Source organism: Gymnogyps californianus, chromosome 2 (genome assembly GCF_018139145.2).
Source record: "Gymnogyps californianus isolate 813 chromosome 2, ASM1813914v2, whole genome shotgun sequence".
NCBI classification, from domain to species: domain Eukaryota; kingdom Metazoa; phylum Chordata; class Aves; order Accipitriformes; family Cathartidae; genus Gymnogyps; species Gymnogyps californianus.
Genome location: NC_059472.1, coordinates 148682246 through 148695174, shown reverse-complemented (window position 1 = coordinate 148695174; position 12929 = coordinate 148682246). Strand labels below are relative to the sequence as shown.

Genomic DNA, 12929 nt, shown 5'->3' with positions numbered 1-12929 from the left:
GACAAGAGAGGAAATTCTTTCATGGATAAAGTACTGGAAGTAAAGGGAAGGGATCAATGAACAGCTTACTCAATGAATGTAGTTTGCTGGTGGGTTCCACAGGGATTGGTGCTAGGGCTGGTGCTTTTCAACATATTATAAATGATTTAGAAAAGAGGATGAATAGTATAGTAAAAAAATCTCAAAAGGATATTAAATTATTTAGGGGAATGAAAATGAAAGGTGACTGCAGAGGGCTGCAGATGGACCATCTGATACTAACTGACCAGGAAAAACCCAAAGATTAAATTAACTCCTAATAAATGTAAAGCAATGCTCATGAGAAGAGGAGAAATAAAAACAAAACCAACCCCACCTAAAACCAACAACCTCCCAAAACCCTAAGTTTTTATACACAGTAATGAACTTTGAACTGATAATCATCCATTGTGAGTGAGATGTTGAATTTGTAATGGAAAGCTCAAGTGGAACATGAGGACAGGGAGGCTATCACCACGCCACTGCATGAAGTCATGGTGTGCCCACATCCGATACAGCTGTTGCAGGGCTCTCCTCTCTCCCCATCCCTGTCTCACAGACGTACACTAGAGCTAGAAAGGGCATGGAGAAGGGCAACAGGATGACAAAATGTATAGAAAGGCTTCTACAAGAGGAGTAACTAAGCAGACTGGGACTTTTCAGGCTGGAAAAGGCATGAGTGGGGGAAAAGGGAGTGGAAAGGGAGTGGGGGAGTGTCTGTAACATCATGACTAGCATGGTGAGGGTGAATATTCTGCTGTGCATGATTTAAGACTTTGGGGATTGATTGACAGATGAAAGATTAAAAAACAAACAAAAATAGGTTTGTCCTGGTTTCGGCTGGGATAGAGTTAATTTTCTTCTTAGTAGCTGGTACAGTGTGTTTTGGATTTAGTGTGAGAATAATGTTGATAACACTCTGATGTTTTAGTTGTTGCTAAGTAGCGCTTATCTGAAGCCAAGGACTTTTCAGTTTCCCATGCTCTGCCAGCAAGCAGGTGTGCAAGAAGCTGGGAGGGAGCAGAGCCGGGGCAGCTGATCCAAACTAGCCAAAGGGATATTCCATACCATGGAACATCATGCCCAGTATATAAACAGGGGGGAGTTGGCCGGGAGGCGCAGATCGCGGCTTGGGATCTATCTGGGCATTGGTCAGCGGGTGGTGAGCAATTGCATTGTGCATCACTGTTTTTTTTTCTCCCCCCCACACTTCCTTTTTTTGTTATATTCCTTTTCATTACTATTATTATTATTATATTTCATTATTACTATTGTTAGTATTATATTTTACTTTAGTTATTAAACTGTTCTTATCTCAACCCACGAGTTTTACTTTTTTTTTTTCCTTTCCTCCTCCTCACCCCACTGGGAGAGGGGAGGGGGAAGCGGCTGCTTGGTGCTTAGTTGCTGACTGGGGTTAAACCACAACAAATATAAATTGTAACTTACTATGGATCATATGCAATTAGACAGATTGGATGTGGCTGTAATTTAAATACTGTGCTTATAAAAGCCCCTCTGTTAAAGTGCTTACAATAATCTACAACATATAGTAGTCTTACCTGTAACATGCTCATATCATCATAATTTGTCCTTGGTCTGGTAAATATTAAGGCTAGTATCTACAACCCCAAAAGTTTCATATATGACATCTCTAATGCTGAATCAAAAGACTAGATAGAAAAAAAATCTACCCAGTTAATTCTGAGGGTGTATTTCACTGTTACAAGTGTGCATAAGCACTACGTTTAACAGTGTTCCTTAGTAAGGATTTCATTAGATATCTCTGAACTGTAATCCTGCTACAGCTGTGACACACATGGGCACACTTCTGTAGGCACCATCATGAATAGCTGCTCAACAGAAAACTTGCTCTGAAATGTACACCGACATTTCTGCTGGTTACAACATGAAACCGCCAATATTTTTCTTTCTTTATTTCCCAGCAATAATCTTCAGAATTGCAGAAAGGAGAGCTTTTTAAGCTGAGATTTACCACTTCAGAGTAGTAAATACACTTTTGTAAGTATTGTAGAAATCCTTAAGCTCCCTTGTCTTGCATGAAGCCAGTCTACTGATTTAGTCCTATGATTTAGGAAAGGTCACAAGGGCAACAGTTGAAATACTAAGAAATGGTAATTTTTTTGCCCTGTTGCATTTGTTTATACATCTGCACTGGGATCAGCTTAATTGAAAGTGCCTGTATAGAATGTTAACCTTTTTCTGAATACTGCCAGTGACATTTGATGTGTAATTTTGTGATGTATGCTCTTCATTATTAACAGCCATCAGCTGTTGAACTTAAAGCATTGTTGTCAGATGTGCTTTTTCTTTTGGGCTCTGATCCTGCAAACGTGCAAATACATGGCAAAGAAACCTCATTGGACACAACTGATGAAAAATAATTGTTTGTGATTTAATGTTTGTTTCTAGCATGTCTCTCAAAAGGGTTGAACTAACATTTACAGCCTATGAACGATCTAAGAGATTTTCCTGTAACATTAGCAAATGAAGTAGTGCAGAAGCAGCAGAAGCTCTGTGAAGAGAAAAAATTCCAAACACGGATAAAACAGAACCATATTGCAATCAGTCATATCCTAAATGAACAGCTGTAACAACTAATGCCATTTGCACTTGACCTCACTCAGTATCCCTTTTATGAGGCAATGCGATAAACAGCCATCACACAAATTGTTCTTTCCACAGAGAACAAACAATCTAGAAACTAGGCAATGAGGTACACAGGAATAAAGTGATGAACAAGAGGGTAATTACTTAAGACTACAACACAATGTTATTTAAGACTAGAAACCAGCTGAGAGGATTATATACACTAGCATGGACTGTTACTGCACATTCAACTTTTCTTCACAGAAAACATACACTCCCTTAGTAACACTCTACTTTGTCTTTACAGATGCACCATTTTTATTACAAATCTTATTCATCTGACAACACATTGATCAACAGGAAAGATTTACTCTCCTTAGCTGTCAACAACTGTACTCCTATGGCTCTTCAATCATCATTTCCAATCACAAGCTGACTAGAAAGTTTCTCTCTATTATGGAGCAATTCTTCAGGAGTGAACTAAATGCAGTAATGAGAAAATAATTAATTACGTAGCATCTTACAAATGTGAGTGTTAGAACTAGTTAAATTGTTTATTGATTTCAGCTTCATCTTGCCTCCTGCTGACTCTGAACACGGACTAAAACAAACAACTGGATCCCACCAGTCTTGGTAGGCCGAAGTTTTGGCAAAAAAAAGAGTCTTACAAAGAGCCTTTACACAACAACAACAAAAAAAGTATTTTTATCTGCAGTTAAGTGTATGGAAATCCCAGTGAGTAAATTTTAGACGGAGACTGGCATTGCTGACTGCAATTAAACTTCAATCCTCTATTTATGAGCTTCCCCTACCTCTCCCATACAATAGCCAAAGCACTTACTATTGAAATTTGATTTTCGTGCTTAAAGCCAAACTCATTACCTTCCTTTGCATCCGTTTGTTCTTGAGGAAATTCCTCCCTCCTTCCCTAAAGTCTAATACATAAAGCTGAAGGAGAGAGCTAGGGTAGGGGGAGGCTTTCAGAAGATGGAGGTGGTCACAGTCCTTACAGCCATCTGACCCTTTACAGGGGACTTCTGAAGAGGTTGAAACTCTTTGTACTGGTGGGACTTACCCAGTGGGCTGTGCTAAGAAGGACTCCCAGTCAGGACCATTGATCTGTACAACACAGACACAGTTTCACAGCCAATGCGAGTGCAAGGAAACACAGGTAAAACAGCACACACAGGTGCAGTTTCACTGAGGACAGTGGTGAAAGCTACTACTTTATGGAAGAAAAAGCCAGGCAAAAGCAACAAATTCTAAGAGGTTTCTCAACCCACCATAACTTCTTTACAATCTTTTCTTCCTCGTTGAGGTATTTCTGCCTTTCTTGTTCCACCAGGTTGCGCTGTCGCTGCACAGGATCTTCAAGCCTCTTCACTGTTTCAATCATTTTGCCATTGATTTCCAGTTCCGCTTTCTTCACCATTGCCCTCAGCATCTCCTGGTTCTGCAGCTGTTGCACAAAAGAAATCAACTTCAATTTTTCCTGCTTGACTGACATCCCTGGCAACAGAATACATTGCAGAGCTCAGAAATAGGTTGGGATAAACACAGCCCTACAGCGAGAGAGAGTTTTTACCTTCTTCTTTCCCTCTTTAACTTTACCTATAAATGTTATGCTGCGAGGAAGCGTTGGGGGTGAGAAAAGCCTAAATCTGCTTAACTTCTAATGTATATATCTAACTTCCAGTTGCAAGCTGACAAACAAAAGATGTTGGGATCAGTATACCACCTTCGGTGCATAACTTCTGCAAGGATTGTGGCCCCTTTATTCTGCTCAGTCCAGCATGAATCAAGAATTAATCACGCCTCACGAGAATGCCGGAAGCTTGACTTCCACTTTGCCCGTATCTCGTAAGCTTATGCATCGCACTGCCCATACGTGCCTAGTGGATAATCCCACACATTAATGTCAAGGCTGGAACGCACTACTGTTCTCAGAATGGAATTTTTCAGTCTCTCAAGTGGCAGAGGAAGGATTGTGCCATCCGGTGTAATTTGGTACAGACATACAGCTCATACGCAATACATAAACCCTCCCTTACCCACCAAAAAAAACCCCTTTATAATATGGTAATTTTCTGAGAACTGTAGAAGTCACACCTTCTTTCTTGTCTTAGCCTTATGTTAAGTACCTAAAGCATTAATTTTCTTACTAAGTTTGCAGAGCAAAACACAGCTAAGAAAACAAACTAGACTGTACTCTTCTGTGGGTAGCCCTAGAGCAGCTATGCCTCACACTCACACAAACCAAACCTGTTGAAGTCTCTTACACAAATCACAAGATTCAAAGTGATAAGCAGGGCTCCATGTAGTCACAGCTTTAGGATATAGGCGACATGAACACAACTCTGTTAGCCCAGCAGCCATCTCATACTGTAAGATTTTAAAAAACACCTGTGTCAACTGGGAGACGAAGTTCCAGTTTCAAAACCAGCAATCGAACTGTCAGCTGTCTTCCAAACACCCAGGCTTAACAGCCAAACCACATTTAACATACAAAGTAAAACCACTGCCTAATAGGAAGAATCACAAAAATGGGTTACCTACAAGACAGTATAATGCAACAAGACTTCTTTTTAAGTTGATTTAAGAGAATTCACGGGAATCCGAGAAAAAAAAAAGCCTTTGCCCAGGTCATTCTTTCCAAACAGTACAGGAATTAGAGGAACAAACTCAGCTCTCCCCTCCCGACTCTTCAGTCCTTGTGCCTGACTCTGCCTTCTCCAGCAACACAACTGTGATGGGAGAGAGGGTAACACTTCACTGAAAGTGCGCAGGGGGGTCTGAGCTGTGACAAGCAGGAGGTGTTAGCTCAAAACTCAGCTGAAGATAAGTGTTAGCAGTTAGGGAAAAAAATGAAGCTGGAAAACATTTGAAGCAGCACAGATTTATAAACATTGTCAGCTGCTTTACAGCAGACTGGATTCTTTTGAAGACAGTGCATATGTGTATTTTTCCCCACTATGGGATTAATGTTTGGATTTGATAAATTAAAACCTCTTACAGCAAGGCCAGCACAGCTATCTGAGACACACGTCTCTTTCATTGCACCATATTTTCAAGAAGGAAAACACAAATGAATGAATAAATGAGTGAATGAGCATGTAACACTTCAGTCATACAGTTTATTCACAGCTCTTTAAAAAGTGGGGAAATTTGACACAGGGAAGTGACATGGGATACGTGAAACAACTGATCCAAGGTCAGTGAGAAGGTCAGTAACAGCGTCAGACTTAAGTCTCAGGTGTCCAGAATTTAAGTCCTCTATGTTCCTCAGCTGGTAACAGTGACTCCCAGTAATACCAAAATTGAGTATGTGTGTGTGAGGTTGTGCAACGGCAGGTACACTTTTTTCCCTATTATGAGCGTATATAGGGGATCTGTATTTATCGTAGTGACACGTACAGCTAAGGTGCTTGTCACTTCCATTTATGCAGTGCTTGAACAGTATTAGAAAGTTTCAGTCATAAAAGTTCATCCATTTCTGATAACAAGATTAGGGAATAAAAATATAACTCAGCAATATTTCAAAAAGCTTGTATGTTGAGGAATCCCAAACCTCAATGTTTGGAGTGAGCTCTTGAAGTCTGGGAAATGACTCATCTTGTTATCAAAGAGATGTTTTTGCCATTTCTATGAAAATTCATGCAACACTTGGCTAGTTCTGGAAAACCTGGTTTTGTTCATGCTTGGGGGACAGGGACAGAAGATGAGAAGGGAGAGGTACAGATGGGTGCAGAGAGAGAAGAGAAGGAACCAGGGGAGCGGAGTAATGGTGGGTTTGAGCAGGGCAGAGTCACCAGCCAAAGGACAACACGAGGCAGGGCGAGCAGGAGCAGAGGGGAAGAGCTGTGGCTGAGGAAGAGGAGGCAGTCTCTGGCAGCTGCAGCACATTTACCTCCTCGTTCTGGAACTGAACTTGATTCTTACCTTTCTTCTGCCAGCAGGTATCAGATCTGAGACTCCCTGGCTGACTGCACAGCCCATTTGTCCCTCAGACCACCTCTGCCAATTACTCCACCACCTCAAGTAGAAGTCTTATGGATCTGCCAGAGTTATTCTGGTTCTACAGAGTAGAACTTTTTGTACTTTAAGTTTGCTTGAAAACAAGCCAAATAAACAATCTTAGACATTCACACTTGAAAAGAAACTCTGGAACTTGAACACTGTTTTAACAAAGTCAAGTGCCCAAAGGTAAGGAAAAGCAATGCAGGCTTTCCTGTCACCACCAAATGGCAATTTCTTGCTAATTAGAGTTAATCTGACTTACAACTGCAAGCAGCAATCAAACAGAAAGAAATTTAACACATTTTTTTTAGAATTCTAGCATCCTCTCCTACTTTCATTACCCTTGGCTCTCACTCCCAGCCTCACCAATCTCTCCAGGTACCTACCTTGTCCCTCTTCTTTGGCTACTGCTCCAGCCATTATCTATCGCTGCTCTCTCACAAGTACCCCAGCACCACCTCTGGCACCCACTTCAAGAATAATCTGGTAACCAGTTTAGTTCACTTTGAACCAATTATTATCTATGAGACAGGTAACTGGAAAACCAAGTATTAGTTCACTGCCCTGCTTCTCATTAGGAGACAAGCATGACCTGTCCAGTGGGAGCCTCCCAGGCCCTCCTAGGAGAGGCTTCTGGGCCACTCACCTCCCCATACACTACTGTGCACAGCCACAAACAGGGACTGACTGCCTGCAGCTCAGGATCTCTGTAGAATCTAATTATCTAATTCCTGAAGTTTGTTACCATACATAGATTAAACGTAGTCTCACCAATTCTATAATGCAGCTCAAAACATATTTGAATTTTTAATTCAAAGTTACACTTGTGAGACTGAGTATCATATACCATTTATGACAGTATTATTATTACATTCTCTATTGTTTCTGCAGCACTCATTTCTCTGTAAATAATACATTGAGTGAAGGAAAAGCATGCATGCATACACATTCCTAATGCTGAACTTTAATCATATCTAACTGCTTTCCCTTAAAATGTGTTCAATTAAAGAAAGGAAAAAATCCAATGTACATATAAGCTAATGATATATACCATGAACATGTACTCTAAGGCTTGGTTCAAACCTGCCACTAAAAGTTCTCATTATCTGGGAGTGCAGAATGAGCAACCCCACTGAACTTATCATGTGCTCCAGTCTTACCAACAACAAATGCACCCAGGACACAGGCTGGGTTATAGCCTATCTCTGGCAATGAGGAAAACTCCACGGCACCATGAAACTAGTCTTTCTTGAGTATCTCTGAAAATTAGAGCGCTTAAGGAAGGTGCTAGTGGCATAGCAAGAAGTGTATCTAACCTCTAGCAACAGCCATGATGCAAATGTCTTTGTTTCAAGAATCTCTGGTTAAAATCCAGCCACAGACTGAAAGAGTCTTAACTTTTTGGTTGCACCTGGTAACATATACATTTAACTGGTGTGTGAATCAATACATCTGGATCAATTGCTGCTGGATATGTTTTAAAAAGAGGATTTTGCCAGCACAGACAAAGGCTACATGAATGAACGGGTCTTTTCCATCATGCGTCTCTCTGATTCTATTAAGCAAATGATATCATCAATTGAAAATTGAAACATAGACAGTATTAAATATAGTTTTATGTCCTGTTCCTGTTTCTTAGTTATCCTGCCAACTTTTGTGCCTGTGCAATCATCTTTTTCAGTTCTTTGGAAGTGTTTCTTTTAGTCTGTCACTGTATGAAAAATTCACACAAACAGGAACAAGCTGACTGCCAACCCAGGAGAAACAGTGAAAGTGAAAAATATGAAGCACTGTCAAACATATTACGCAAACAACCTGGAAAAACAGAAAAATACTTTTCCCTTTTACTTAAAATTATTTTCCAAAAATACATAGTGCAAAATTTTTTCATTAGAAGTGTGATATTTCAACACTCTTCAGTTTAAAACACTACCTGTTTCACTTGCTGCCCTACAAACTGTGAGCTCTTTTTCAAAATAATTCCACCCATTCAGGAAAGCCATGACAAAAACTCACTCTCATGAATGTAATTTATATGGAATATACCAAAGTTTCCCTTGAGCTAGAAGTTCTTCCATGCGACTATCACAAATTTGCCCACTTCCTACTGGCACGATGCACCAAATTTGCTATCATTTCTGAAATAAGGGAAGCCAGCCAGAGTTAATGAGCACACTCGGGATATGTCCTTTTTTCCTTCTCAAGACTTCCTTGGCAGCATTGATTTGTGCAGATGGTACACGTTTCTTCACTCCTGTGTGCCATAATGCTATATCTGATCAAAAGCAAGGTTACCGCCCCAGGCAGGACCGTGGAGACAAGGTGCAGCTGAGGAAATGCCACCTCCTTGGTGAGCAGGCCCTGTGAGAATGATGCGCTCACTGCCTCCAGCGCAGCACTGCAACCTCCATCCCACTTTACGAGGCCACATGCTAAGCACAGCCGGTGGCCAGACCGCAGGCATTTGCCAAGAGCGGCATTTGGCACATGGGGTTACAGAAGGACAGAGGGGCTGCAGTGGTTTGCGGCACAAATGTGGAAGAATACGCACTTATACATAATGTGCCAGGGCAGAGATCCCAAGCCAGAGTCTTGAAATTAGATGGGGACCATGACGGCCGGCATGTAGGCAGCACTGCTGGGAACAGCTTTTGAAAGGTATCTTTGCTATAGGAACATACTCATCCTAAACTGAAAATGTAAATACATGGGTGCTGTATCACAGGCAGAGGTCACCTGGCTGACACAACTGTTTGCTCCAAATACCTTCTGCCATCTCTTCATTACCAGCAAACTGAGCACAGGACCTTGTTACAGCACCTCCAGTCTTGGCTACATTGTCTTTACCCTGACGTTTACCTCACCCTTCTGCTCCCTTGCCCTATGACTGGTTCGTAATTCAATTTCCTTTAGTTAAGGAAGTGAAGGCAAAACGTGCTCTGAATTCTGATCTGTATTATCATTATTCTGTTCTAAAATTAATCAGCAAATCAAAGGAGATTGACATAGTACCATTCCCATATTCAAAACCACCCTGGTGGTAATAGCAGTAGCTGCAGCCCTACAATACCAAACATGTCATGTCACTTTCCAGGCAAGGAGGACTGGCAGAGTATTGAAATTTCCCCTGCTGTCCACTTTGTCTTACAAGAAATTGCTTTACCTCCTTTTACATCTTCTGAGACAATACAGAGTGCTCTTCAGTTTCCAATTAACTGAAGGGCTGAAGACCTGTACAGCTGCATACGCTTATTTTCACAGTGTCTGAGATGAACAGCATATATTTACATTTGCAGCATGATGGTATGTGTCAACAGAACATTCTGGTTAACACTTCATTGTTCTTATTGTTTCTTGCAGCTTTTGAGGTGTTGGTGTGTGTTAGGAAGGTGCTGGTAAAAGGTCAATGTAAGTAGGGGACAACAAACCTTTGCAGCAACTTTCGAAATACCTTTTTTCCTTGCTGCTCAAGTTGGCTGTTCTTCTGGATTCTGTAAATACAGGACTCAAACTCTGGCTTAATGCATATCTACTGATCCTCAGCTACATTTGAGTTTCCTGACATCGAAGTTATTTATTCACGAACTTAAAAACTGTCTCAACTGTAAACAGTATGCAGCAGGAACACAGCTCTTCCGACATGTTTACACAGCACATAGCATAGCAGGGTCCAAACTTTAATCACAGACTTGATATTATTGTAATATATATGCTGCTTTAATGTCTAGAGTAATCAAATAAAGCTAGAAATGAATTTTTTTCTCAATATCTGAGCAGCAGTTGTTAAACTGAGCTAATTCTCATACCTCTAGGACTATGCAAGTGGCGTATGCTAGAGCAGAATACAATTTTGTGTCTGTAATACTTGGGTCTTCTCTTTGCTAGAACTCTGCTCCTAAGAATCACTCATGTACAAAAGGTAAAAGAGAGAAAGAGAGGAAGGGAGGAAGGAAGGAAAAGGCATTTGCTGACAACCCACTTTCCCAGCATTACCCAGATATGCATACCTGTAGCTGCTTCATCTGATGCAGCTGCAGCCGCAGATCCGACACGTTGCGTTTCATACCATGCAGGCTGACTTGCATTGATGGGGCTCCAGCAGGGTGATGGATGACAGCTGAGTCCACAGTTGCCAACGCGTTCTTCCCCCCAGATATGTTAGCAGTGCCTGCAATAAGCAGCAGCACAGGTTGAGCTCACCAGTAGAAAAGGTGCAAAAATGATCCTTCCTCTGCCCGCTGAATCCACATGTATTTCACACAGACAGGCCAGAAAAGAAAATGACAGCTGCCAATGCTCAGTATTAACAGGCGACTGGCACCTCCTTATCCGATATATTTTGAGGGAAGACTGTACAACATCAGAGTGTATCTGTGCTGGAACCTCAGCCATATCAGAGCACTGCATTACCACAAGCCTGCTTCCTACCACATGTACTGGAGATGGGATAATAAGATATAACTGCAGGTTACACAAAACAGCAGCAAATCAAATCGGTGCTGAAAGTAGCTTTGGGATTGTCCTCCCAGGAGCCATCTGAGACTGAGTTGATGCAAATTCACAGGACTCCTGAACTGCATATTTGTTGATTAATTATCACAGGAGAGAGACTCAGTCAAACTGCCAAGTATGGGGAAAAGGTTCCTACAGAGAATCTTGCTTTGCTGCTTAAAGTACAATTGCATTATTTCTATCAAGTGTCTCTGACAGCTACTGTATAAAACCAGAAGAGAAACGAAATGATGGTGTGGCAGAGAACTGCTCTCCAGCCATGTCGCATCCACCCACTCTCCTTTAGTCTGTCATTTATTCAGGACTGTGTTTACAAAGGAATACAGCGTAACTCAAGGAAGTGAGCTGAGCCACACTCTGAGAATAACCGTCAGTGTCCTCACAAGATCACCTTCGTTAAATAATGCTGTTCCTCTACACAGCATCAATGTCAAGCTTGTTCTTTTCAGTCTCAAGTACCTGGGAAGAAGCTTTATTTACAGGGTACAGGCAAATTCCAGCTCGTCAGCTAATAGTCATGTTACAGCTTCTTCTAGCAATTTGCACTTACACACCCATATTCTTCAAATTTTCTTTCTTACGTGTCCCTCCCCCTCCCCACTGACAACAGGCAAAATGACAGACTGTCAGTAGGACACACTTCATTTTCTAAGTCCAGCACTATGTAGCCCTGCATCCTCTTCTGATCACAGTGCCAGATCCACCTTGTCCCTTGGGCTCAGATGGCTCAGATGGCTGCCACTCCCTGAACTATTGCATTACCAGCCCCTCACTACAAGAAAGGCATTGAGGTGCTGGAGCATATCCAAAGAAGGGCAACGAAGCTGGTGAAGGGTCCAGAGAACAAGTCTTATAAGGAGCGGCTGAGGGAACTGGGCTTCTTTAGATGGGAGAAAAGGAGGCTCAGGGCAGACCTTATCGCTCTCTACAACTACCTGAAAGGAGGTTGTAGCGAGGTGGGTGTCGGTCTCTTCTCCCAAGTAACAAGTGACAGGACGAGAGGAAATGGCCTTGAGTTGCACCAGAGGAGGTTTAGATTGGATATCAGGAAAAATTTCTTCACTGAAAGGGTTGTCAAGCATTGGAACAGGCTGCTGGTGGAGTCACCATCCCTGGAGGTATTTAAAAGACATGTGGACGTGGTGCTTAGGGACATGGTTTAGTGGTGGACTTGGCAGTGTTAGGTTTATGGTTGGACTTTATGATCTTAAAGGTCTTTCCCAACCTAAATGATTCTGTGATTCTATTCTGTGATTATGTCATTCCCCACTTCATTTTCTTCCTTCTCTATGAATAAAAAAAAAAACCTGAGGAAACAGAAAATAACTCATCAATGGATCTGCACAGGGATTTTGGTCATCATTTGTTCCTGCAAGCACACATTCTATCAAGTTCAATGAAATCAAACAGAAACTAGTGCTGTGAGCTTTTCTTTGCCTGTTGAAGGCAAATTTTCAGTGCACCAAAGGACATGACACATTTTTCTGGCTGGAATGAGTATGAACCCAAGAGTGTTAAGTTTTATCCCCGCTCTCTCATCCCTAGTAGTCTTTTCAAGAGTAAAGTCTCCAAATGTGCCCGAGTAAGTACAGCTCAGCATAACAACGCATTGTTATTCCTTTGCCAACTGGTGTGGATACCTCAAAAGTAGCCTTTGCAAAATTGATCTGGGGGAAGCATTTTTAAAGGATGGAAATTATGCCGACTATTTTTATTTAAAAATAGGCTAAAAGGTTTCTGAAGAATCATGTTTCTTGCTTCACCTACATTTG

General features: G+C 41.5%; 1 protein-coding gene across 2 annotated transcripts in view; it reads right to left on the bottom strand.

The window, feature by feature from the left end:
* Positions 1 to 12929, bottom strand: part of KIAA1217 (KIAA1217 ortholog) — a 184940-nt gene that overhangs the window by 24339 nt on the left and 147672 nt on the right. For both annotated transcript variants that reach the window (XM_050891504.1, XM_050891505.1), the window contains 2 exons: positions 10653 to 10813; positions 3912 to 4087 (listed from right to left, as the gene is read on the bottom strand). In XM_050891504.1, coding sequence (XP_050747461.1) covers positions 3912 to 4087; positions 10653 to 10813 — 337 coding nt within the window. The remainder of the gene's footprint in view (positions 1 to 3911; positions 4088 to 10652; positions 10814 to 12929) is intronic.